The sequence below is a fragment of the Salminus brasiliensis genome, chromosome 12 (assembly GCF_030463535.1).
Source record: "Salminus brasiliensis chromosome 12, fSalBra1.hap2, whole genome shotgun sequence".
NCBI lineage: Eukaryota > Metazoa > Chordata > Actinopteri > Characiformes > Bryconidae > Salminus > Salminus brasiliensis.
In genome coordinates this window covers 33,213,300-33,240,093 of record NC_132889.1, presented here as the reverse complement: position 1 = coordinate 33,240,093, position 26,794 = coordinate 33,213,300, and the positions used below count along the sequence as shown (strand labels likewise).

The 26,794-nt window shown below is 42.8% G+C and overlaps 1 protein-coding gene across 2 annotated transcripts in view; it reads left to right on the top strand.

Moving 5' to 3' along the window:
- asic2 (acid-sensing (proton-gated) ion channel 2) overlaps positions 1–26,794 on the top strand; it is a 623,897-nt gene that overhangs the window by 386,674 nt on the left and 210,429 nt on the right. The window contains exon 1 of one of the 2 annotated variants that reach the window (XM_072693186.1): positions 2,897–5,652. The exons of the other annotated variant lie outside the window; for it this stretch is intronic. Within the exon in view, the coding sequence (XP_072549287.1) occupies positions 4,912–5,652 (741 nt within the window). The 5' untranslated portion in view covers positions 2,897–4,911. Of the gene's footprint in view, positions 1–2,896; positions 5,653–26,794 lie in introns of those variants that run through there. 2 annotated transcript variants of the gene reach the window in all.

Genomic DNA, 26,794 nt, shown 5'->3' with positions numbered 1-26,794 from the left:
GTCTTGTCTTTTGTCTGTTGTCCTTGCACTATTGTCCCACGTCTTTACCTATTACCACACTGGGGGTTTAGCCTTACACTGTTTCGTTGTACTGTACAGCCTAGTGGCACCAAGACATTAACAGCAGATCCTGGGCCTCTATGAGCATCAGTGAGCCTTGGGCACCCATGATCCTGTCACTGGTTCACCAGTTGTCCTTTTCTTGGAGCACTTTTGGTAGATAGTGACCACTGCATATCAGAAAACACCCCACAAGACCTGCCTGATGGTTTGGACATGTTCTGACCCAGTCGTCTAGCCATCACAGTTTGGCTCTTGTCAGTGTGGCTCAGATTCTTATGCTTGACCATTTGGTTTGAGTGCTCTCTCTCTCTCTCTCTCTCTCTTTCTTCCTCTCTCTCCCTTTCTTCTTATGCACTCATTATTCCATCTCATTCTCCCTCTTTCCTCCATCTGTCTGTTTCCAAATATTTGGCTATCTGAGACTACAGTGTGTCCTCTCCATCTGCACCAACTCAGCGACAAGTAAATTTTGCAGTGTGTGTGTGTGTCTGTTTGTGTGTGTGTGAGAGAGAGAAAGCATGTGCATGGTGTTGTTTTTTTTGTTTTGTTTTTTTTTTAGAAGGGAATGATCATTTGGAAGAGATGAATTCAATGAAAGAGAAAAAGTACTGAATAGAGTGTGTGAGGCAGAGTAGCTAGTAAATCTCTGTCTCTCTCTCTCTCTCTCTTACACACACACAGACACACACACTCACAGTAGTCTTTTGATGGCAGTGTGGCTGTTCACACACATAGTGTGCAGTTGAGGGAGAGAGAGAGGGAGAGAGGGAGAGAGGGAGGGAGGGGAAAGAAAGTGCAAATGAAAAATAAAGTAGGGAAAAGGAAAACAGAGGGAGAGACAAAAGAGAGAGAGACACTGAGAAGGGAATAATGAGAAGTGAAATAGGAATGAATAAAATCAGACTGAAGGAAAAAAAAAGAGAAATAGGAAAGAGAGAAAGAGAGAGAGAGAAAGAGAGAGAGAGAGTTAAACAGCAGGAACGAGAAAAGAAAGGACAGAACAAGACAGAAGAGAGGGGGAGAGAGAAGAAAGAAAGAGCAGGAGAAACAGAAGGAAGAGAGAGAGAGAGAGGGAGGGAGAGAGAGGGAGGGAGAGAGAGGGAGGGAGATAGAATAGTACGGCGAAAGAAGGAAAGTAAGGAGAATAGAAAGAAAAGCAAAGAGAGAAAGTGCAGGACAGAGAATAGAAAGGAGTGAAAGAGAGAGATACAAAAATAAGGAAGAGAGAGAGAGAGAGAGAAAGAGAAAGAGGGAAAAGAAACAGAAATGAAACGTGGGGGAAAAGAGGGAGAAGCACAGAAAAAGAACAAGAGAAAGAGCGGTAGAGAGACACAGAGAGAAGGAAAGGAGAGAGCGAGAGAAACTGTGAGAAGGGAGGAGAGCAAGAGAGAGAGAGAGCAGTAGGAAGAAGAGAAAGAGTGGGGAAGAGAGAGAGAGAGAGAGCAGTAGGACGAAGAGAAAGAGTGGGGAAGAGAGAGAGAGAGAGCAGTAGGAAGAAGAGAAAGAGTGGGGAAGAGAGAGAGAGAGAGAGAGCAGTAGGAAGAAGAGAAAGAGTGGGGAAGAGAGAGAGAGAGAGAGAGAGAGAGAAAGAGAGAGAGAGAGCAGTAGGAAGGAGAGAGAGAGAGAGAGAGCAGTATGAAGAAGAGAAAGAGTGGGGAAGAGAGAGAGAGAGAGAGAGAGAGCAGTAGGAAGAAGAGAAAGAGTGGGGAAGAGAGAGAGAGAGAGAGAGAGGGCAGTAGGAAGAAGAGAAAGAGTGGGGAAGAGAGAGAGAGAGAAAGAGAGAGAGAGAGCAGTAGGAAGGAGAGAGAGAGAGAGAGCAGTATGAAGAAGAGAAAGAGTGGGGAAGAGAGAGAGAGAGAGAGAGAGAGCAGTAGGAAGAAGAAAAAGAGTGGGGAAGAGAGAGAGAGAGAGAGCAGTAGGAAGAAGAGAAAGAGTGAGAGAGAGCAGTAGGAAGGAGAGAGAGAGAGAGAGAGCAGTATGAAGAAGAGAAAGAGTGGGGAAGAGAGAGAGAGAGAGAGAGAGAGCAGTAGGAAGAAGAGAGAGAGAGAGAGCAGTATGAAGAAGAGAAAGAGTGGGGAAGAGAGAGAGAGAGAGAGAGAGAGAGCAGTAGGAAGAAGAGAAAGAGTGGGGAAGAGAGAGAGAGAGAGAGAGAGAGGGCAGTAGGAAGAAGAGAAAGAGTGGGGAAGAGAGAGAGAGAGAAAGAGAGAGAGAGAGCAGTAGGAAGGAGAGAGAGAGAGAGAGCAGTATGAAGAAGAGAAAGAGTGGGGAAGAGAGAGAGAGAGAGAGAGAGAGAGAGAGAGAGAGCAGTAGGAAGAAGAGAAAGAGTGAGAGAGAGCAGTAGGAAGAAGAAAAAGAGTGGGGAAGAGAGAGAGAGAGCAGTAGGAAGAAGAAAAAGAGTGGGGAAGAGAGAGAGAGAGAGAGCAGTAGGAAGAAGAGAAAGAGTGGGGAAGAGAGAGAGAGAGCAGTAGGAAGAAGAAAAAGAGTGGGGAAGAGAGAGAGAGAGAGAGAGAGAGAGAGAGCAGTAGGAAGGAGAGAGAGAGAGAGCAGTATGAAGAAGAGAAAGAGTGGGGAAGAGAGAGAGAGAGAGAGAGAGAGAGAGAGAGCAGTAGGAAGAAGAAAAAGAGTGGGGAAGAGAGAGAGAGAGAGAGAGAGCAGTAGGAAGAAGAGAAAGAGTGGGGAAGAGAGAGAGAGAGAGAGAGAGAGAGAGAGAGCAGTAGGAAGAAGAAAAAGAGTGGGGAAGAGAGAGAGAGAGAGAGAGAGAGTTGGGGGGGGGGGGGGGTGAAGGCAGTGTGTGTGGACACGGACAAGAGCAGAAGCGACAGAGCAGGAGAGCGAGTGCGCGGGATGGAGTGACCTGCAGAGACGAGGGCAACAGAGAGAGAGAGCGCGAGCGCACAACGCGGCGCGTCGACGGCAACGGAGTAGAGAAACACCAGAGCGAAGAGCAGAGCGCGCGCACACACACACACACTCACACTCACACACACACACACGCGCGGGCGACGAGCTGCTGCCACACGCTCGCTGCGCTCCAGATGGCGAGGAAAGCGCACGGGGCCACACACCGCTACTGTGCGCGAGAGGAAGAGGAGGAGAGCGAGAGGAGAAGACTTCGGGAGGAGGAGGAGCCTGTTTGATCGCCAGGGCGAGTGGGCGGGGCTTAGCGACAAGTTGATGGATTGTGGTTTTCCAGTGACTCCAGTGTTTTCAGCAGAGGAAGAAGTGCGCGAGACCACGAGCCGCGGCCGGAGACCACCACTGACACCAGGGGGACAAACATAAGAGAGAGAGAGAGAGAGAGAGAGAGAGAGACGCTGAAATCAGAGCGTGTCACAACAGATTTCACATCAGCGGCGGTCAGCACTCCTGCAGGCAAGAGCTGTGTGTGTGTGTGTGTGTGTGTGTGTGTGTGTGTGTGTGTGTGTGTGTGTCTACGGGAGAGAGCGCTAGCTTGAAGTGCAGCCTTCGCACCAGGCAGCTGCTCTTACTCACCCACAGGAGAGGGCAGCCGAGGAGAGAGAGAGAGAGAGAGAGAGAGAGAGAGAGAGAGATATAGAGAGAGAGAGAGGTAGGTAAATAAAGGGACGAGTGAGAGAGACCGGGATACAGAACAAGAGGAAAGACAGTGTGGATAGAGAGTGAGATAGACAGAATGAGAGAAAGACAAGAAGATAAGGAAGCAGAGTGAGAGAGAGAGAGAGAGAGAGAGAGAGAGACATGACCAGACTGGACGTGAAGGATCAAGTGCTCAGGCTTTATGAATAGACCCGGAGAGAGAGAGACTCTATATGAAGATATATACAGATCTGTGCTTGTTTGCTTGACCCGTTTCCACGGTAGCAGCCAGTGTCCCAGGATCAGCCAGTGAGCCGCAGGCGTGCACCACTGGAGCGAGAACTTCACGGTGGATCCTGGAGAAAGAGAGCAAAAGAACACTCTGGATCTCTGGATGAGCCGGACAGTTATGGTCTGGCAGTGAGCCACTCGATCCCTCTCTAACCATCTGTTTAACGGCGTCCTTGCTTCACCTGTTCCTGTTGCTGCAGCTCGTTCAATCCTTCCACTTCATTATTCCGCCTCTCTTGAAACCCACCTTTTGCTCTTTAATATCGTTCGCCCCGTACTTCTCTGTGAGTGTATGTTTTTGTGTGCCAGGGTTTGATGAGGCAGAAGCTGAAGGTTGGTCAGAAAGAGCCTGCAAGCGTCCTTTTTCTATTTCTAGCCCAGTCCACTCAGGGCATGCTGACCTGATAGACTGAAAAGATGGAAAGAGAGAGAGAGAGGGTGAGAGAGTGATAGCGATAGAGGGATGTAGCTTAGAGGTGTTTAGGGTTCTTGCCAGGGTGTTCTGGAACAGTGGCCAGTGGGCATGAACTGGCCTTCTGCATGAGACAGGACTTTAGACGTGCTGTAGTTTTCAGTCTGTGTGGGTTTGAACCCACGCTGAATGGGTAATGTGCTGTTATCAGTAGTAATAGACTTCGGATGCCCTTGTGAGGGATTAACACTGTGTCAAATTGAAGCAAGCGGGAACGACTTATCGGCTGTAAGTTTTATTGCTGGCAGGTTCAGAGCTTTTTTCTGCTCAGTGGAGACCTTTTGGGTTCTCTTAGTGCCTGGACCCCTGCATGCTGCCCCCACACGTAAATGTCTGCCGATGGTGTTTAAGAAAAGACACAGGGAAATAAGTGTAGGTGCATGAGATGACACATCATATGGGTAAACGTTAAAGGAAAGTAGTTTTTATTTTTAGCGCTAGTCCCCGGGCCAGCTGTCCCGCCCTCATTTTTGATCGCCTCAGTGCTTGGCCAGTGCTTGGCCCCCTGCGCATTGCCCTGCTGGAGCCCCATGAGTGCCCCGGCCGCGGAGGCCTGGCTGGGAGATGAAGCCGTTGTGCCCTCTGCTACTCTAGCGGCCCTGTGGGCCCTCATGGCTCAGGAAGGCCCCTGTCCCCCCGGCCCCGCCCCCTCCTCCTCATCCCCGCCCCCTCTGGGGTCCCGCCACCGCCGACGCCTGGCCCGTCCTGGGACACCACGGGTCAGCGCCGCTTCGTCCCATCGGCTCTCTCCTTTGGCCCTCCTGGCCCGGACTCGACTGCACGGCTTGCGTCAGGCCTGCGCCCCGGCTGCATCAGTGGGCCGCCGTGCCTTCTGGACGCTGGCCCTTTGCACCTCACTGGGCCTGCTGCTGTCCTGGTCGTCCAATAGGCTGCTGCACTGGCTGGCCTTCCCCACTCATACAAAGGTGCACACGGAATGGGCACGAGAACTGGCCTTCCCTGCCGTCACCATCTGCAACAACAACCCGGTGCGCCTTTACCACCTCACCAAAAGCGACCTGTACTTCGCCGGCCACTGGCTGGGCCTCCTCCTAGCCAACCGCACGGCCCGGCCGCTGGTCCTCGACCTGCTGCACGAGGAGAGGCGAGCTTGGTTTAGAAAGCTCTCAGACTTTCGCCTCTTCCTGCCACCGAGGCGCTTCGAAGGAACCAGCCTGGAGTTCATGGACCGGCTGGGACACCAACTGGATGATATGCTGCTGGGCTGCAAGTACAGAGGAGAGCCGTGTGGAGCTCACAACTTCTCCACTGTGAGTGTGCCTATATCTTCTTATCTCCCTCACTTTCTTCCCTTTTCCCTTCTCATTTCTTTTCAAGTGTTGAGGTCAAGGTACGTGTTGAGGCAGCAACAAATTCATATAGGGATGTATGTATTGTGTGCTTTGCCTGTGCTGGCATAGTCATGCTTTTGTTGCCTTATTCATTTTCTTTATATGTTAAAAGAAACGTTTTAAAAATAAGGGAATTTTGAGAGGTTTAGAGGTGTATGTAGGTAAGAAGTAATGGCTGCTTATCCTAACACACTGTGGTTTTTAGGCCGTGTTTATACTACTGGACGGTTCTTCAGTTCTGGTCCTGCAGGGCAGGTATCCAGCAGTTTCTTTTACACACCTGGTTCAATATATCAAAGTTTAGTAGGCTTGTCTAAACCAAGGGTGGGCAACAGGGGCCAGAGTCCAGCACAGTTTGCCTGCTCTCTAACAGCCTTATTAAACCTGTTACCACCAATTAACAGGTGAGTTAAATTAGGCATGCTTGTGCAAAAAAGGAACAAAACTGTGCAGGACTGGAGGTGCCCACCCTGGGTCTAAACAGTGAGGTCACCAAAATGTGAGGAACAACAGACCTTCAGTACCATAACTGAAGAATCTAACAGTACTTTCATGTTTAATGGTAAGCTGCAATGCATCAGACAAGCAACACCAGCAGCCCACATCATCTCTGGTCATGTCACCCACCAAAGGTCTCCTGCCTCCCAGCTGTGGGGTCATTAATAGATTATGTAACATCTGGATACAGCCATCATCCAGTATCATGAATGGAATCAAATCTTGAGTGTTTCTACCAAAGAGGCCGCTGTACATTCCAAACATCATGGCTGATGGGCTTCATTTTGGGGTAATAAGCAAAAGTGTAAATTGCCTTTATTTTGTTAAACCTTCACTTTAAGGCTCTGCTTTTCAACTCAGTCCTCCTACATACCCTCGTAACTCTGGTTCTCTACTGCTGAACTCTCTCTGTGAGTTCACTCCATCTGTGAAGTCTTTAGTCTCATGTTTTCCCTCAGGCCTTGTGTTTGCTGTGGTTTCTCAACTGGGCTGTCTTCTCAATGTCTGGAACATATCATTAAGTTTGAACTGCAGCTGCATTTGTTTGGCCTCAATCTCTGCCGTACTCCTCTTGTTTGTTCGCCTGTATTCACCACTGTGGTGGGTCAAGCCTTCACTCTTGGACCACCAGTATATATCAAATGTGCTTTAAAGCAACCATAACAATGTTTATATGCGTATCTATCATTTAATAGTTGCTATTCTGGCTCAAATTCAGCATTGTCATGACTGACCTCTACCTGACATGATCACAATGTGGTCCAGGTTGGTATTAGCCAGACTATTTGAGGTGTCTTTTGGGGGTTTTGGCAACAGCCTGCAGTGCTTTTAGCTTTACCACATGTGAGAAGATAGCGACATCAAAACAAGGATAGCTAGAAGCTTTGAGCAAGAAAGCCATAAGCACCACCATCACCCAGCGGTAAGACTGAAGGGGTACAGGTGGAGATGGAAAGGTGGTGGGGTATGACAACTTCATCAGCAGACATTTATAGGTTGTTAGATTTTAGCTAGAAGACGCTTCAGGCACCCAAACATAATTATTTCATACCACAATTAAAACTACTATAATCTGATGCAGTTGCATTATTTGAACACCATAGCAACAAGTAACACCAACATGTCGTCCACCAAAGTTTAGTCATGTTCTGGTGTTGCCATAGCAACAGCATATACATATGTTTCACAAGGTTCACGCTGGGGGAGCATAAAAGTAGCTTTTTCATCAAAAGTGTTTTATTACTGAGTTGGGGTATAGTTTTAATGCCATATTACAATGGAGCCTCCCCAAATAAACAATTAAGGACCCCTTACATTTCTTTTTATGCAGATATTGTTATATATTGTTGTTGGAAAACTCATTTGATTAAAAATGACTTTAAATTAAGTGTCTGTGCACTGATTTAAAGTGACTGTTACATCAAACCCCTTTGTCCTACACAGTTAACACCACTTATGGGGTAAGTTGTGACCTATGCCCTCCAGCTACTTTCAGCTAAATTGTTTAAAAACCAATGGCAGTAGAAAACATGGACAGCATGATTTCATTCCCTTTCCATTCTATAAAAATGATGTCATGTTGTCAAATTTGCAACCAGAGTCTGTTCAGTAGAGACCAGAGGTGGCTCCAGACTTGCCTACTCATTTAGCAGACCCACAGCCATCTATAAAGACCAAGCCTTTGTGTCTCAGACCGCCTTCATTGAGCTCACAGCGCACAATGCAAAGTTTGTTCTGTTTTGTCATTGAAACACATAGGAATGGGCGGAGTTATACATCATACTGCAACGAGCCAACAGAGGAGCTACACCTTTTGTTGAGAGAGGTTGCACTGTCTATGTTTTCTGCAGTCATTAATGAAGACAGTTGGTTCTAGTGATGCTCTCAGTTGCAGTAGAGATGGTATGTACAGGTTTATTGGATAAAAATATATAAACAACAATCTTACTAAAATATTTAAAATACGCAATGCTTAAAGTTATTGAGCAACAAAAAACTAAATATGTTAAACTATCCCTGCTATCCTCTACATGACATCACAGACAAGTCCAGTTCAGTCTCAGCTTTCTTGGTGTTTCATGATAATGGTGGGGTTTGGAATGTTGAGTGTTGGTCTGGGTATCAGTGTTTCCTTTGGCTTTTTTTGGGGTATAGATGATGCTTAAGTGTGGGAGCTGAGCATCACATCGCACAATTTATGGCAAGCCTTCACTGGAACATAAAACGATTAGAGATTTTAGATTAGCCGTTTGTTTTTTAGATCGGTTAATGAAAGTGCAAATGAGCAGACAACAATTTGGTGAGGGAAATAGGGAGATATATTGAAACCTGGATTTAGCAAATAGGATAGGGATTAAGTGAGGCACTAAAATACACTGTGAAGCATTGCTTTTTTACTTTGACTCAGAAATGGTAATTTGCTATGATATGATAAGTCTTGGGGTGGGGAAAGAGAGCTTTATAAGGGGATTTAGAGATTTGCATATGGTTGGTTAGGTTGGCATATGGCATCAAGCATATGCTGCATATAGTAGTGTGTATGCAGACAGATTCCCGGAGCTTCAGTTGGCTTGTGTTACGCTGGTACATGTGCCATAACTATGCACTGGTAGCAGATACTTCTTAAAAATAAGGTGTCCAAGGAATAGGGCTGTGAAGAACGTTTTAAAAGAAGGTGGATGTGAAGGTAGGGGTGGTAGGTAGTGTCCACTTATTATATCCCGCCATACCGTCTTAAAGTATTACCGGGGCAAAAATGGTTCTTCCATGTCAATGCTCAAATTGACTGTTTGCAGCACCAGGAGATGTTAATGTGAAGAACTTTTTAAGGGTTTAAGGAAGTGGATATGAAGGTCCTTCACTCTCACATCTCCTACAAAAATGGTTCTTTCTTAGGATCCCTGAAAGGACTGTTCGTAGCACCTTTATGAGGACCGTAATGAGGACAATGAAAAAGGAATTGAGAGTTGAGAAAATTTCAGCTCATTAACCCTCCTGAATTACTCTCTCAGTGTCTCTCACCCTTTCTCTCTCTCTCTTTGTGCTGTGATCTCTCATGTGTTCTGATGTGAGAAGAGAAACAGAGGCAGATGTTCCCTCTAAGCCGCTCTGTGGGGAAACTCCTGTGTGTGTGGATCTGCTGCTCCACCACACGCCCTCACACTCACTCTTAATTAGGCCTTAATGTCACAGAGGTATTTTCTCTTTGGTTTTTCTTGATGGCTCTGCAGTTTGTCGATGCACCATCCCTACAGATCTTAACTCCATAAGAACTTTAACTAGGTGGGCTTTGCGCTTTTTTTGTTGTTGTTGAAGAAGAGAGAGCTAGTAGTTTTGTTTTGAGAAAGTATGAGAGAGCGAGAAAGAGAGAGACCCTTGCATTGTGTGAACAAATTATATTAATGCATTTTCCTACACCTGCAAAGTTCTCATTGTAGAGATAAAAGGTTTTGTTACCGCTGTGAGAAGATATGTGGTCACAGAAGTGTGAACAAGCACTTTATTTAGGCCTGAAATTATGGTCATAACCCATACAGCACAAGATCTTTCTTTCTGAGCCTAAGCCTGACTCTGCCCGAACGATTCAGGAACTGCCTGTAGATACAATCTCTCTCTACAACCTCTCCCCCCCAGCCTGGCATCATTTAGTCTGGAACCGACCCAAACCCAACAAAAATCAAAACTGACCCCAATTGGATACAATTTTGGCCTAAACAGACTCTGTCCTGACAGAATTCTGTCTGAAACCAACCCTATCCCATCAAGATTCTATCTGAAACAGACTCAGACCCTAAAAATCTGTCTGAAACTGGACAAAAATCTGTCCACAAATGAAGCAAACCTGAACAAGTCTGTCCATGACTGACCCAAGCCAGATGAAACAAAATTTGGCCATAATTCTGTCCGACACCCTGAAACCCCTGATTGAAAATGACCAAGACCCTAAACAATCTGTCCAAAATTACCCAAAACCAAAGACAGAATGTGTGAAACTGATCTAAGCTTGCTCTTAACCCATCCCCTGATCTGTCATTACTCAAAGTACTGAATAAATGACATTTCTAAAGATAGCGATGTTAAATCACCATGTACTGATTAGCAGCCATTGAACCATAGACAAGTAGATAAGTCATTTAATCAGCTGTACAAAATTGTGTGTGTATTCATCAGGCAATGCTTTTCAGCAACATTAGAATAACTTTGGACAGGGCTGATGGCTCAGACTCGAGTCACGAATTTGATGACTCCATTTGACAAATCAAAAACGACTGGCGACTGGACCTGTGAACATCAGGGACTCAGACTTTGACCTGCACTCGGGACCCAAAGCAGAAGAAGTGCTCTCCACTGGGCTCTCCGTCAGACTCCAGACGAGACTCGGCCGTCGGTTATGTTTTTGTGTAAATGGATTTGTGTCCTGGCGTAGGGAAGCCAGAACTGCAGTGGAAGCATATTTGATACAGATGCCTTACAGCAACGGTTGAGCTTTGCTTAGCATGAGGACTCTAGTATGTCTCCATGAGCTGGAAACCAGCAAAATTCAAATGAGCGCCAATAAGCTTTCACTTAGCACTTAAACTCCAGTCCAGATTTAGCCTTTAATCTCAAGACAGAAATTACAGCCATTTCCTGTTATTGTGCATCTAGCCGGTTGTCAGCCCCTCGGTATTGCGCCCTCCCCCCGGGGCGATTCCGAGCCGCCGCCCACAGGCTCACGTTTCTGTTCATGTTTGATTCAATGTAACGGTTCAGTGTTTTGTTCATGTGTTTTGATTCAGGGTTATCATGTCTTGTTTAGTTGATGTGTTTCACCTGAGGCTGGGGGTACTTAAGGGGCTTCGACGCTCAGTTCGAGGCTGAGAATTGGAAAATGGTTTGGAACCTTGAGGTAGCCCATGAGGTTCACGTTGTGTTTAGGCCAGCTTCGGCTCGACTTCCTCGCGTGCGAGCAAGCCACCCGACGGTTCAAGTACTATATCTACCAAAATATACCCACAACGGCCGTTCCAGCTAGACGACCCTCTTCCATGCAGCAGTTCCAGGTTGGGTCGGCCTAGCCGCTCTTGCCAGGTAGCTGGTTCCCTCAGCTCTCAGGTCTTTCGCTTGTTTTCACCCTCTTGTTTGCCATGTTCTGGTTTTGTTGATCACTGTTCACATTTATGTCCTTTAGCTGCTGCATCTTTTGTCTCACTTGCCCCCTTTCGTTTGTCTTGTTTTGTTAAATAAACTACTTGCATTGGACTTGTATCTCTGCGAGTGTTCATCCCTCTGTGTCTGGCCTAACCCGCCATGACACAGGTAAACTAAAACAACAAGAGAGTCCTTTCTTTATTTGAACAACTATCATTACTCAAAGACATTTCTAAAGATAGCGATGTTAAATCACCATGTACTGATTACATCCACACAGAATCCCCGTAATTTTACACTCGTTCCAAGAGATATTATTTAGCATGGCTGAGTTGCGTTCTGTTGTTTACATTTCAAACTAGCGGTTATCTTATGCTTGTTTTCAGGCGGTAAGTGACTCTGTTATGTGTCTCATGAATACATTAAGTATTTTTGGCCATAATATATTCTAAAAATGAGATATAAATCACAGAACTGACACTTTTTGCATTGCTTCCTAGGATGGGAAGCTTTTGGGATGACTAGCAAGCTAAGCTGATAGTGAGCGGTGTGTATTGATAATCACAGGACGGACACTTTGGAGACTCGAGACTTGCCTGTATTGACTGTGGACTTATTGGGACATCTCTGGTACTTACATATCTATCTATCCATACAGTACATATGAACTACATTGATTATCTGGTTCAAACAGCACCGGTCAGGGGTTGGGACCAACATATTAAGCAGATAGTGACCAGCCAGTTCTTGAAGTTGATATGCAGGAAGCAGGAAAAATGGGTTTAAGAAAAAAGCACAGGGCCCAAACTGTGATGGCTGGAGATGACTGGGTCAGAGCATCTCCAAAACATCAGGCAGGTCTTGTGGGGTTTTTCTGGTATGCAGTGATCAGTACCTACCAAGAGTGCTCTACGGAAGGACAACCCCTGAACCAGCGACATGATTATGGGTGCCCAAGGCTCACTGATGCTCGTGGAGGTCCAATCTTGCAATTTACAGGACTTAAAGGATCTGCTGCTAAAGTCCTGTGGAGTCCAAGCTTCGATGTGTCAGAGCTGATTTGGCGACACAGAGGTAACTACATGATATTAGACAGGTAGATTTAGGTTATGGCTGATCAATGAAGCCTATAGATTCTTAATCCTCTGTCATGGTTTGTCACGAGACAGAGGCGGACGTACTTGCAGGATATTTTAATGCCTGACAAGAAAACAGAAACCAAACAAGCAAAGCTTACTAAATAAACACAAAAATCCCATAAACAGGCCAAATCTACAAACTGTGAACTGCCATGGCCATGAATGCAACAGGAACATCTTCTCACACACATGCACAAACCTAGACAAGGGACGACTGAACCAAAGGGGTACTTATACAGACACTAACAAGAGACTCACGAGGAACACCTGGGACTAACAAGGGGGTGTGGCTACAAAGGTGACACTGGTGGAAACACTAATGGACAGGTGTGGCTAGGGCAGACAAGACACAAACAGAACAAAACCAAACAAAGGCAGACATGACATCCATGTCCTGACATTGTACATTGTGTGTATATATGCATGTTGCCCTCTACGTCACTAATTTATTAACGCTAAATCCACCCAGGCTTAGCCCAGCTCCTTCCCAGCTCTTCTTTACTTCTCTGCCAGTCTTCATCCCCCTCCTCCTCATTGGTTTAGCCCTGCTCACCCACTCATATTCATTAACTCACTCTTCTCAGTGTGGACAGAAAAAAAACACTGCAGGGACAGTTATACTAGCTGGTGATAAATGCTGATTATTCCTGCAGATAAATGAGGATAATTACTGTTGGTAATTAATGACTGTCAGACAACTATTTTTTTTCTTGACAACTCTGAATCCATGTCACAGGTTTTACCAGTGGCACCAGTTCCTATTTTTAGATGAATTATCTGTGACAAGTACTTGATTGAAACCTGTGAAGAAATGCTGTCATTGTTTGAAACAAATGAAAGTTGAAAATGTATCCATCAATACATCATACTTCAAAACTCAAATCTACTGTCAGTGTAATTTATAATGTAATGATAATTTCATTTATTCAATTTGGAACTGTGTAATTACATTTAAGGACAATGACAGTGCGAACTTCTTATAGAATAATCTATAATCTGATTGGCTGAGTGGTGATAAAAGCCATTGCTATATACTCAGTATACCCACACTTTTACGAGAATACAATAATTGGCAATATCTAATACCACAACAGGGCCTTGAGTGTAGTACTGTGTGTCCAATGTTTTGTGGACACCCCTTTCAATGAATGCATTCAGATGCAAATGAACACACACATACATTCAGCTTGTCTAGTCCAGGTAGAGAAGAACAGCCAATAGAATAGGACTTTCTAGAGCAGATAAACATGAATCTGTTGACACCACGCTGCTGCCTAATACCAGGCATGGACTAGAGGGGTATAAAGCCCCCCAGCATTGAGCTGTGAAGCAGTGGAAGAACTGTACATAATACCCTTGAGTTTTGGAAGAAACAAAGAATGAGCAGATAAGGTCAGGATGTTGGACGATAGGTTCATGTTTATCTGCTCCAGAGGGTCCTGTTCTATTGTCTTGTCCCTGTAGAGAGTGGTGTATCAATGGGTGCAACTTAAAGTGGCTGAATGCATTTATTAGAAGGGGTGTCCCCAAACATTTGCACATATACAATCACAGTATTACACTCAAGGCTGTGTTATACCATTAGATTGCCAATATTATCCTCATAAGAGTATATAATGAGTATATTGGGTATTCAACAATGGCTTTTATCACCACTCAGCCAATCAGATTACAGACTGATTACACCAAGACTGTTCATTTTATAAAGAGGCAATAAGCCCCTCGATTCCATGCATTACATATAAGGGGGCTTTATGCACTCCTCTTGAATGTACTGGAAAAACAGCCATGGTCATGGTCAGTCATATACAGCACGAATTAATGGAGGGAGACCTTTACCTGAAGTGCACCAATGTCTTCAGTAAACTTTTGCGGTCCCTGGTAACACGTACATTTCGATCTCCATGGTGACGGTGTTTGCCTGCCGTGTGGATGGGCTGATGGGAATGGATGAGTTCAGTTTGCTTTAACGCAGCGCTTGATTAGTTTAGTCTGTCTCTGTAATGATCCTTGAGCTTGGTGCTTTCCATCAGGGGGTATCGGGACTGGGGCGACAGAAGGTGCAGTTTTTTCCTCAGTGTCAGGTCTGATGTTGGAACTGGGATTGATTTATCAGTGTTTCCTTCAAGAACGCGATGGATATATGCGACTGTTAGGAGATGCAATCTGCTTTGCTTTAATGCTTTGTAGATCAGCATGTCCTCGTACACAAACCTTCTGCTGGGTGTGTTCATGCGTGTATAGATGAGATGGTGTCTGTGCTTGTCTGTATTGTCTAGTAATGGTTACAAAAACACAAAAAATTAACAAATAATAAAACAGCTATTGAAATGACCAGATCGGTCGATCTGATCTGTTTACACCCGGCTTATCTTGCATTTTTCATGATCCGATCACATTCAGATTTCACTTGTCCACATAAAAAGGCAGGATACACCTGGAAGATGCACTGTGATGATTACAATCAGATTACTCAGATCACATTCGTAGGTGATCAGAGACTGATCTTGTCCACATTTAATACAAATTTTAACAGAACACAGTTTCTGTGATCAGATTTTGTCAGACAAGCACAAATACATCTGTCAAAAAGGAAAAACTTATTCCAAGTAATAACCACTGTAGATCTGGCTTCCCCCTCCGTGTCCCTCACTCTCTCTGTCTGTCTGTGTGTGTGTGTGTGTGTGTGTGTGCTCTCGTTTTGTTGCTCAGTGGTAGATGATGAGTATTGCAGAGTTTGTTCCCTTGCACTGTAAAACCACCACGGTTTCCCCTAAACTGCTTTCACACACACACACACACACACACACACACACACACACATATATATATATACACGGCACCACCCTACACCATCCTGATGCCATTAACCTGGGTGGCGGCATAAAGGCCCTGCTCAGGCCTACATAGGAGAAGACGTGGTGAGCACAAGGCATATATACTTGTGTGTATATATATATATATATATATATATATATATATATATATATATATATATATATATATATACACTCACAGGATGGCCAACAATATCAATGTTAAATATATATAACATATTTGTCATATATGAAATTGACCAATGAATATATATATATAATTTTGGTTTTTTTTGTTAACTAATTTTATATATGACAAATATGTTTTTTATATATATATATATATATATATATATATATATATATATATATATATATATATATTTAGCATTGACAATGTTGGCCATTTTCATAAATACGTTTAGAATTTTTTTTACTATTAGTGTGATATAGCTCTGTCTAATTAGCCTTTGGTATGACTAGTGTCAGTGATGCCAAACTGAAAATAAATATGTGTAAATGTATGAAAATAGCTTTAAAAAAAAAAAACATTTGGCAATTAAAGAAAATATTTGAAATCTGTCTCGCATATAAAAAAATACATGCCCATATATTTCTTTTCCTGATGAGATTATAATAACCAGGCTGTCAAATTGGCAAGGTGGTGTTTGACTGATCACTACAGCACTACAGTGACGGATCCTCCCAGTAGACACAGTACACCCAGCATTGCCATCTGAAATACAGCAGAAATACACTTTTTCGAAAAGGAGTCCAGGCACCTAAAACACACAAGTCCATTATGTGTGTGAGTGAGGGTTGTACTTCACAACTAGGAATTCATCTGAGAAGAAACAGAAATCTTAATGAGCCGATGTGCTGAGTACTGTTTGCTTTTTCTCTGGAGCTTTCTCTGAAGTATCAACTTCCATGTGGAGTTTGGAGAAAGTTCTGCTTCTGCGTCACTAGCCAGCAGTCTTAGCTTTGATGTCCTGCGGCTTTGCTAAACTGTGGAAACAGCTGGAGTGTGGGGTCACCAGCAGGTGAAGTGTGTGTTGATCGGAAATGAGATAAAGCCTATATTCTGTCAAATCTTCACTGCTTCATTCCCACTGTTGATGGCTCTCTGCGGTTAAGGAGCACTGAACGCCCTAGTGTTGGGAGCTGGAGTGGAGGATTGTGAGGAGCTGCAGTCTACTTCACTTTAATCCATCATATCGCTCCACTTTTCCTCTTCCAGTCCTTCATCTGGATTGTGCCAGAGTGTGTATTTAGCTTTTTGTGAGAACCAGCAGTTCCCAGGATGATGAAAGGAAAAACGTCATGATGAACAAGCGAAAAAGTTACTTTTCACTCCCTGAGGTTAAAGCTGAAGATATTTTGATAAAAAGAAAATAATCATTTAAATAGTTTTCCCTGTACCCTAAGTGAACTCGGTTGGCCAGGACACTTTGATGTTTCATACAGTGTCCGGAAAATTGTAAGCACATCTATTTCAAGTAGACTCAAGACTGGATATGTCTTACTAAGTACTTCAAGTTACCCCCCTGGTCAATGTGCTCCACGGCCCCAGGCAGCCCTGCTCTACTGGTGATGCTTTGCTACTCTCAGATTGGCCCTAGTTTAGGCACCTGAGAGCCTGTTTATACCTGCCGTTAGCATGGGTTTCATATCTGGATAAAATCTGGATCTACTTTAGCAGGATTCTGTTCATACTTGTCACTAAAATACATCACCAGTGTGACCAGATGAGCACATGGCATTTTTCCACGTAAAAAGCACGTACAGAATTTCCATTTTACCTCCTATAACCGAGTTTCTCATCAAAGTGGTGGTCTGGCAGATCAGGAATGGTGTAGAAGAACTGTGGGGGTTCCACAACCCCGTAATGGCCCTTTTAGAAAATGCGACAGAATGTTTGAGCTGCAAGAGAACTCACTCTGTGAAACCAACTCGCACTCAGACACACCACGCCAGCGAGAGAGCAAGGTTTCTGTCTCTGAGACTCACAAATGTGCTTCAGTTTGAATATTTATCCAGAAAAAGAGCAGATTCTTCAATATTTGCAGTAATTAGCAGTATCTTCTGCTAAAATAATAATTGTAATTTTAATATTTTATCCAAAATTCTGTTCCCAAGGTTTTGTTGTTCATTTCCCAAATGAAATGAGAAAATTGTCAAGATTGCCTGAGGCTTCTCAGACCCATAGGCAATAGGTATGTCGTTAAGGTTAGGGTAAGTATATGTAAAGAACGGGAACAGGAAAAGGGCTGATGCGTCTGATTGTGTGTGTGTGTGTGTGTGGTTTGTGTGTGTGTGCACATGTGTATTTGCGTGTACGCTTGTGAATGCTGTAGGAGTGTTGTTATAAATTCTACGGTACACGACTCTGCTGCAAAACTAAGCTCCAATCACAGAGCCAAGGGCTGCCGTGGTTAGCTTAGAGATGGCATGACAACCCGAGCTTGCATGACAATATATGCATTTTGAGTTGCTATATATATATATATATATATATATATATATATATATATATATATATATATATATATATATAGTCCTATTCCATTAGACAGCTGAGTGGCTCACTATTCATCTGTACTGTGAAGCACCAACCCAGCTCTGTTATCTATATAATTTATCATGCTACTTCTATCAGCAGTCACATGTTCTGTTTGGAGGATCTGAACTTACTTCCACTTAAGAAAATCAACACATGCAATTATAGACACGGTTTACATAGCTTCTTCATTTTCACAGGCTCAAAAGTAATTGAACAACAATACAGTCATAACAATTATAATAAATATAATTGGACAAACTAACAATTATAATAAATATGAGGATTCATTTTAATATGAATAGGCTACAAATACTTTGTAAAAAGTCTGGAAATCATGAACGGAACCAAATGTTTGCTTTCTTCACATGCTTTGCTGGACCGTTACTTAGTTTTGCAGAATTGATCTGAATCTGAGAAGTAAGTAGAGCTCTGTACCCTTCAGAACTCATTCTCCTACCTCTATCAGCAGTCGCATCATCGATAAACATCTTTGACTCAGGTCCAATGGCAGCCATATATGCCCATGCCAGAACAGTGCCTCCACCATGTTTGACAGATAATGTGAAATACTTTAGATCATGAATTCTTCTTTTTGTTCTCCATACAGTTAATTTCAGGTTTTATCTATCTGTCCAAAACACATTTTCTCAGATCTGGGCAGGCTTTAGATGCTCTATTGGTCTAATCTGACCATTCAGTCCCTGAGTGTTATCAGTGGTTTCCCATCTTGAAGTAAACCCAGGCCTACCTGCTGCGAGAGAGTCTTGAATACAAATATATCAATATATACAAATGAATTTCCAGTGTGTCCAATTACTTTTGGGCCTGTGAGAATGAAGGGACTATGTAAAAATTGGCTGTATTTCCCAATGCAATACTTTTGTGAAACACCCTTAAACTACAGCTGAAAGTCTACACTTCAATCAAATCTTGATGGAAAATACATATATGCCACATATTATATGTGTGTGTGTCTTTGTGTGTGTTGTACTGCTTCCCCCCCCCCCCCTGTGTGTAGTGCAGCTGCTGTGGACCTGACAGCCTATCAGCTCCCATTAGAAACGCGGGGGCTGGATTCGTCTATCTGGGTCCTGAACGTCGCAGCTAATTTCATTAGCACACTGACACATCACAGCATGTCTCCCTAGGCACACACAAGCACACACACAAGCATACACACTCGCACACAGGGACAGGCCAAATTTACACAATACTGCAATTCAATCACAAACAAAAGACACATTAGCTCTTAATGTATGCCGTTTGCCATCTGGAAAATGTATACCAGGGTAAACACAGCAGTGTAGAGCAGGGTCATTATTAAATTGCTGTTTGCTGTATAAGACGGCACATTTCCCAGCTTTCACAGACGCCAGAGTTCACCTGTATCCTCCAACTGCCTGGAAAAAAGCTGTGAAATAAATTGTCTTGTAACTTTTAGTTCTTTAAAGCAGATGAATTCAGCCACTGTGTCAACAGTAAAAGCTTGAGCTTAAATTTCTTATCTTAAGTTGTGATTTCAGATATGATTCCATAAACCTGTAACTAAATATGGTATTTAAAATATAACCTAGAATGTCAGAAGCCATAAAATGGCCTTAGCAAGGTAAAGCACTTCTTTATAACAGCTCCATGTTTTTACTTTTCGCCTAATTGAAATTATTACAATTTATTTTGGGTTACTGACTTTAAGAAATCACTGTCACACAAAAGCCTGTATCTCCTAAACATCGACTTAACAGAAAAAAGAAAAAAACTTCTCAACTTTCAATAGAAGTCACTATAAAAGTTATTTTGAAGCACTTCTATTGGTTTACTTGTTCATGAAATCTGCCAGATTTAGCTAAACGGTATCTTAGGGTTTGCAGCACCTAAGCACATTATTTACAACCATGCATCACCCAATAAGAGTTATCTTGCTTTTAGAAGCTCCAGATCTTATTAGTACAGATGCAGGTAACATGAATCTAGTAAAAAGGAACAAAAACTGCTTATTCTGAAGAAGGTAGTTGAGCTTTGGAGATGTTTTAATGAACATAGTGATGGAAAATCACAACTTTCTGTATGAATATTATTAGTGTTCATTCTAATACTAGTGTTTTACTGAGACAATAAACACTTTCTGCCCAGATCAGCAGGTCTTTCATTCTAATTAACACAGAAGTCTAAAACATTTGCAGTAGTTTGTATACTACTAAATATATTTATATATTTATATTTATATTTATCAGAGGTGGAGAAATTGATCATGTGTGGCAGTATCGGCCAATTTTCAGCCAAAATAAGCAATTGCAAATGGTTGATATTTCCTCTGCCACAGTAAGCTGCACTTCTTTGTTCAAGTTGATACACACTAAGAGTCCATCACTCAGCCCAGTACAGTGAGTATCAGAACACTAACCTGATACACACTGAGAGTCCATCACTCAGCCCAGTACAGTATCAGAACACTGACCTGATACACACTGAGAGTCCATCACTCAGCCCAGTACAGTAACAGAACACTGACCTGATACACACTGACTCCATCACTCAGCCCAGTACAGTGAGTATCAAAAAACTCACCTGATACACACTGAGAGTCCATTACTCAGCCCAGTACAGTATCAGAACACTCACCTGATACACACTGAGAGTCCATCACTCAGCCCAGTACAGTATCAGAACACTCACCTGATACACACTTAGTCCATCACTCAGCCCAGTACAGTATCAGAACACTCACCTGATATACACTGAGAGTCCTTCACTCAGCCCAGTACAGTATCAGAACACTCACCTGATACACACTGAGAGTCCATCACTCAGCCCAGTACAGTATCAGAACACTCACCTGATACACACTTAGTCCATCACTCAGCCCAGTACAGTATCAGAACACTCACCTGATACACACTGAGAGTCCATCACTCAGCCCAGTACAGTGAACATCAGGACACTCACCTGATACATATTGTGGCATCTAGCTGCGCCCTCAATCAGTATTAGCCCTAAAAACGCTGACTGGTCCATCTTTACTGTATATACAACACCATATATTTGTATTTATATGGGACAAATGAAGTCAATATTTAATAAAGTTTTTTTATAGTGTGGACAGCGGGAGAACTCCCTCAGCCCCCGAGAGAGAAACCTTAAGAAGAACCAAACACTCAAGAGGGGATCCCATCCTCCGTTAGTCAACAACAGACAGCAAAACAGTAGCAAACTAAGTGTGTGTGTGTGTGTGTGTCTGGCTAAGCCCTTTAGTTTGCTCGCTTGGCGCAGAAGCTCTCATAGTGGAAAGACGCCGGCAGTCCCCATTCTTGCAAATCAATAAATCCATTAGAGACCTGCTCTGCTTTATGACGCTCCATTTCTCTCTGTCTGCCTACGTGTCCATGTGGAGTTGCGTGCACACTTGGGTGTTCAAGGCTTTGTGCTTTTGTGTGTATCGACAAACAAAAGGGCTAATGTGTGTATGTGTGTGTTTGTGATATTTTGCCTGTGTTTGCCTATTTGGGTGTAATTATCCTTTGTGAGAGTGAATGAAAGTGAATAGCCATCAATTAGCATGCAAATGACATAATGCTAATTATGTACACTGACTTTCATTCTTTGGTAGCCTGGTTATGGTGCTGTTGGTTTTGTAAGCTGATATTGTGGGCACCTACACCTATATTGCTTTACTTGGACTGGTTTATCACAGTATCACCGGTATGAATTGACTTCATAACCTGCATGCAGATGTTTAAAGCAGGTACTGTTTAAGCACATTAACATGGACATATAGAACATGTTTCTGACACTTTCCATGTGTTTAAATGGGACCTGCTATGAACTTCGGCATTCAAGTTGTGAAACTAATTCATACTGGTGAAGCCCAGTACAAGGGACTGTGGGACTGTAATATACCAAACCAACTACAGCAATATAGGTGTAGCTGTCTGTGAAATCAACTGCATGTTTCATGTGTTTAAATGGGATCTGCTATGAACATCTGCATGCAAATTATGAAACCAATTCATACCGGTGACAAGTTAAAGAAATGTAGATTCAGCTGTCCGTAACATCAACACAATGTTTGTAACACAATTTGTTTTTTTTTTGTTTTTGTTTTTTCAAAAAGACACTTGCTTTGAAAATGTACATGTAAGTTATGAAACCAATTCATAGTGGTGAAGCCCACCACAGGGGACTGCAATATATTAGACCAGTTAAAGCAATGTTGTTCATGTTGCTCCCTGCAATATCAATGGCGTGTTGATGAGACATTTCATGTGTTTAAATGGCACCTGCTATGAACGTCCACATCAAGTTGTGAAACTAATTCATACTGGTGAAGCCCAGTACAAGGGACTATGAGACTGTGATATACCAGACCAATTACAGCAGTATGGGTGTAACTACCTGTGATATCAACTGCATGTTTCATGTGTTTAAATTGGATCTGCTATGAACATCTGCATGCAAGTTATGAAGCCAATTCATACCAGTGAAGTCCATCACAAGGGACTGTGATAGACCAATTAAATAAATATAGGTCTAGCTGCCTGCTATATCAGTGGCATGTTTTTGACACACTTCATGCGTTTAAATGGCACCAATGAACATCTGCCTGCAAGTTTATGAAACTATTTCAAACAATATAGCAATATAGGTGTAACTGCCCATAATATTAATGGCATGTTTGACACAATTCATGTTTTTAAATAGCGTCTGCTATAAACATCTGCTTGCAAGTTGTAAAGCTAATTCATACTGGTGAAGTCAATCAAGTGGACTGTGATGTACTATACAAGGTAAAGTGATATAGGTGGAGTGGCCTGCAATGTCAATGGCATGTTTATGACACATTTCATGTGTTTAAATGGCAGCTGCTTTGTACATCTGCATGCAAGTTGGGAAACCAATTCATACCGATGAAGACTACCACAAGGGACTGCGATATATTAGACCAATGAAGGCAATATGAGTGTAGCTGCCTGCAATATCAATGGCATATTTATGACACATATCATGTGTTTAAATGGTAGCTGCTCTTTACATCTGCATGCAAGTTGGGAAACAAATTCATACCGATGAAGCCTACCACAAGGGACTGTGATAAACCACACCAGTTTAAGCAATATAGCTGTAGTTGCCCACAATATTCAACAGCATATTTCTGAAACCTTGTTGTTGTGTGTTGAAACGGGACCTGCTTGGAACATTTGCATACAAGTAATGAAACCAATTCATACCGGGGAAGCCCATCACAAGGAGTTGTGATATTCTGCTAAACAAATGAAAGCAATATAGATGTAGCTGCCTGCAATATCAGTGGCATGTTTGACACATTACATGTTTGCTTGCAAGTTGTGAAAGTAATTCATCCTGGAGAAGCCCATCCTAAATAACTGATTTACTACTGGACCTTTTAAAGCAGTACAGGTACATGTTATTATTAAACCTGTTATTATTAAACATGTTATTAATTATTATTAATAAACAATTATTAAAACCAGTGGTGAACCCTATTACAAGGGACCTTGACATACCCAACCAATTACAGCAATAATATAGCTGCAATATAATTATGCATTTCGGCTACATGCTTAGCGTTTAGCAACCTCCTGTGTGCCAGTTTGCATCTACGAGCACTAAGTACATGTGTTGACCTTAAGAGATATTTCTATAAACTTTGTATTGATCTATTTTCTTCTCATTTGGAGTAACCACTCTAGGATTAGCCTTTCTAGTTCTGTGCCATTCTTAGTTAATAATTCATTTAAGCTCATTTCACCATATCGGCTTTGAATTGCATGCCGAGTGAGACTTCTGCATCTGCATCATTAAATTAAATTAAACAAAACAATTCTCTTAAATCTTAAATCCACTTACCCTCACAGGGCCCTGCAAGTAAACCCTCCATGAAGGCCCCAATTTGCTAAAAGCGTTTAAATAATGCAACACTGCTCCGCTAGAAAAAAAAATAGCAAGAAGGCTTTTCACTGGAGCGTTTTTGAAATATCCAAGCTCTGACCATGTCACATCAATTACATGTACTTAAATGTCTTTGTGGCACACCAGGTTCACCCAGCGTATTGCAGCGTTCCAACAGACTGCTGTCTGCTGCCTCTGTATTGAACGGTTGATAAGGACTGGGCATGGAAGGTGCTAAAGAATGTATTAACCAAGTATTCTGAGTTTGATGTTTCTGATGTATAAATAGTAACTATGCAACTTTGGCTGGGGCAATTTAACAAGCCTATTTACCACCCTGTTACTTTGCAGCAAAATCTTCTTTTAATGGCACAGAGACGGACCACAGCTGCATATATATATATATATATATATATATATAAGCAGCTTTACAGAATGAGTAATCAGTAAAAAGACAAGAGATTAACAACATAAGAAGACCTGAAGACCTAAGACCCCCCCCCCAGTGAGCAGCCAAAGGCGACAGTAGCAAGGAAGAACTCCCTCAGAGCTGGAGGAAGAAACCTTGGGAGGAACCAAGACTCACAAGGGGGACCCGGCCCATCCTCCTCTGATCAGAACTATTAATAAATTATTAATAAAAGTCACCAAACCACCTAAACTATTGTACTGCTCACATATTCTTAATCATAATCATAATATAATGATTAAGTGGGGCAGTGGTGGCTCAGCGGTTAGAGCTCCGGGCTGTCGATAACAGGGTTGTGGGTTCGATTCCCGGGCTTGGCAAGCTGCCACTGTTGGGCCCTTGAGCAAGGCCTTTTACCCTCTCTGCCCCCCGGGCGCTGGAGTTGGCTGCCCACCGCTCTGGGTGTGTGTGTGTACTCACTGCCCCTAACACGTGTGTGTGTGAGTGTGTTCACTACCAGATGGGTTAAATGCGGAGGACACATTTCGCTGTACACTGTACAGTGACAAATACGTGCACCTTTACCTTTTAATATATACTTATATATTAGGATTATATATAGCTATAACTTATAAGTAACTTATAACTTAATATAGTGATGGCAGTGATGGTAAGAGTGATGAGAGTAATGTGTAATATTATAATGGTAATATTAACAGTGGCAGATAGTTAAGAGTCCATTTAGGTTATAATATAATGTTGCTTTAAATTTCTTACAATTTTCTCTCTTTACATGTATACAACATGTATAATAAATACTAATGTTCAATTGTTAAACTGTGAGAAATTGGTTTAAACAACCTTAAAGAGCAGACAAATAGCTGACCAGAGCCTTTAGCTAGTTACTCACTTATTATAATTACCTATGTGTGAATATATACGTATGTGTGTGTGTGTTGCTGTAACTACCTTAAGGTCAGCTACCTCTGGTCAGCTGTTCTTACTTCTCCTGTGCACCTAGCATTCCTTTTAGGATTTTCAGCCTCGCCTTCAAATTCCATACCTGCACTAAAGATTATTTAAAGCCATTGCTCACAGTTTAACCACTGCTCATTAGTATTCCTTTTTCCAACATTTTCCAGAGATGGATAGGGGTTGTAGAAAGAGGATTGGTACTTGGCCGAGAAGTTGTGCAACAGGTCCACTGTGGCTTAGAGTAGAGGCCTGCTACATTTGGCGACTGTTAGCGTGCCAACCAGTAAACTATCACGACTGTCCTCCTAACTGAGCTACAAAAGCACTAAATACTACAGGGCTGGAAATAGATCTGTGGCATTTGTAAACACCAAAGTTTCTCTGCACTCTGTTTGTTCTCCAATCCATTTCCTCCATAAATGTTTTAGGAGTATGTTTTCTAGTCTCGTTGCAGAAGAGATGCTGAGATCACCGGGCACTGAAAGTTGCCTCCAGTGAAACGCATAAGTAAGTAGAGACGGATCTGGAAACAAAAAAACAAGCACGGGGTTTAGCGCTCAGAAATCAATGGCCGCTTTTTATAGTGTGTCCCATGGTTACTTTAGTTACTTAGATACTGGACCATTTAGCCCCTGCTGTTCAGACCACAGCAAAATCCCCATAGCAACTGGGGGAAAAAGGCATGCATGGGAAAAAAATGATTACACCCTACAGAATATGCCAATCTTGTACAATGTTAGAAAGGATGTGTTTTTCGTAATCAGTTCATTAAAAAAATTCAATGCAGAGTCCTTTAACATAGAGAATAGCAGGTAGAATTGTTAACTATTACCATTGTAAGTAACTGTAATCCTCAAGTAATTTGTAGGAATCTGAGAAAAAAAGGAAAAAACTAATGTGTTTTATTTAATAATATTATATATATATATTTTATATATATAAATTTACATTTACATTTACATTTATGGCATTTTGCAGACACTCTTATCCAGAGCGACTTACAAAGTGCTTTGCTGTTTACCCAAGAAAAAAAAAAAACCTTAGCTAGTTAGAATAGACTAATAATTCAAAGGTACCTCTAAGCTTAGACATTACTAAACACAATACAATAAGATGACCATAGTACTCTATTCGTCCAAGTCCTCTCGGAAGAGGTGGGTCTTCAGTTTGCGTTTGAAGACAGCGAGTGACTCAGCCGTTCGGACACCCAGGGGAAGCTCGTTCCACCACTTTGGTGCCAGGACAGAAAAAAGCCTGGACGCTCGTCTTCCGTGGATTTTGAGGGATGGCGGGTCGAGCCGAGCCGTACTTGAAGCTCGAAGGGCTCTTAGTGCAGACTGGCTTTTGACCATTGCCATCAAGTACGGAGGGGCTGGCTGGTCCAGTCTTGGCTTTGTAGGCCAGCGTCAGGGTTTTAAATCTGATGCGGGCAGCTACAGGAAGCCAGTGGAGAGAACGCAGCAGTGGAGTGACATGGCTGAATTTAGGAACATTGAAGACGACCCGTGCCGCTGCATTCTGGATGAGTTGCAGGGGCCTGATGGTGCGCAGAGGGAGACCAGCCAGAAGAGAGTTGCAGTAATCAAGTCTGGAAGTGACGAGAGACTGAACAAGCACCTGGATGGCC